General features: G+C 69.9%; 1 protein-coding gene across 1 annotated transcript in view; it reads left to right on the top strand.

The window, feature by feature from the left end:
* Positions 1-408, top strand: part of LOC120225048 (keratin-associated protein 4-2-like) — an 18414-nt gene extending 18006 nt beyond the window's left edge. Inside the window, exons 2-3 of the mRNA XM_039223271.1 lie at positions 70-223; positions 353-408. Of these exons, the coding sequence (XP_039079202.1) occupies positions 70-223; positions 353-408 (210 nt within the window). The remainder of the gene's footprint in view (positions 1-69; positions 224-352) is intronic.

The raw sequence follows: 408 nt of genomic DNA on the forward strand, positions 1-408 counted from the left end.
AGCTGCTGCCGCCCCAGCTGCTGTGGCTCCAGCTGCTGCCAGCCTTGCTGCCGCCCCACCTGCTGCCAGACCACCTGCTGCAGGACCACCTGCTGCCGCCCCACCTGCTGCATCTCTAGCTGCTGCCGCCCCAGCTGCTGTGGCTCCAGCTGTTGCCAGCCTTGCTGCCGCCCCACCTGCTGCCGGACCACCTGCTGCAGGACCACCTGCTGCCGCCCCAGCTTCTGTGTGTCCAGCTGCTGCCGCCCCAGCTGCTGTGGCTCCAGCTGCTGCCAGCCTTGCTGCCGCCCCACCTGCTGCCAAACCACCTGCTGCAGGACCACCTGCTGCCGCCCCACCTGCTGTGTGTCCAGCTGCTGCCGCCCCAGCTGCTGTGTCTCCAGCTGCTGCCGCCCCAGCTGTTGCTAG

This window comes from Hyaena hyaena, unplaced genomic scaffold (genome assembly GCF_003009895.1).
Source record: "Hyaena hyaena isolate Hyena2069 unplaced genomic scaffold, ASM300989v1 scaffold_1306, whole genome shotgun sequence".
NCBI classification, from domain to species: Eukaryota; Metazoa; Chordata; class Mammalia; order Carnivora; family Hyaenidae; genus Hyaena; species Hyaena hyaena.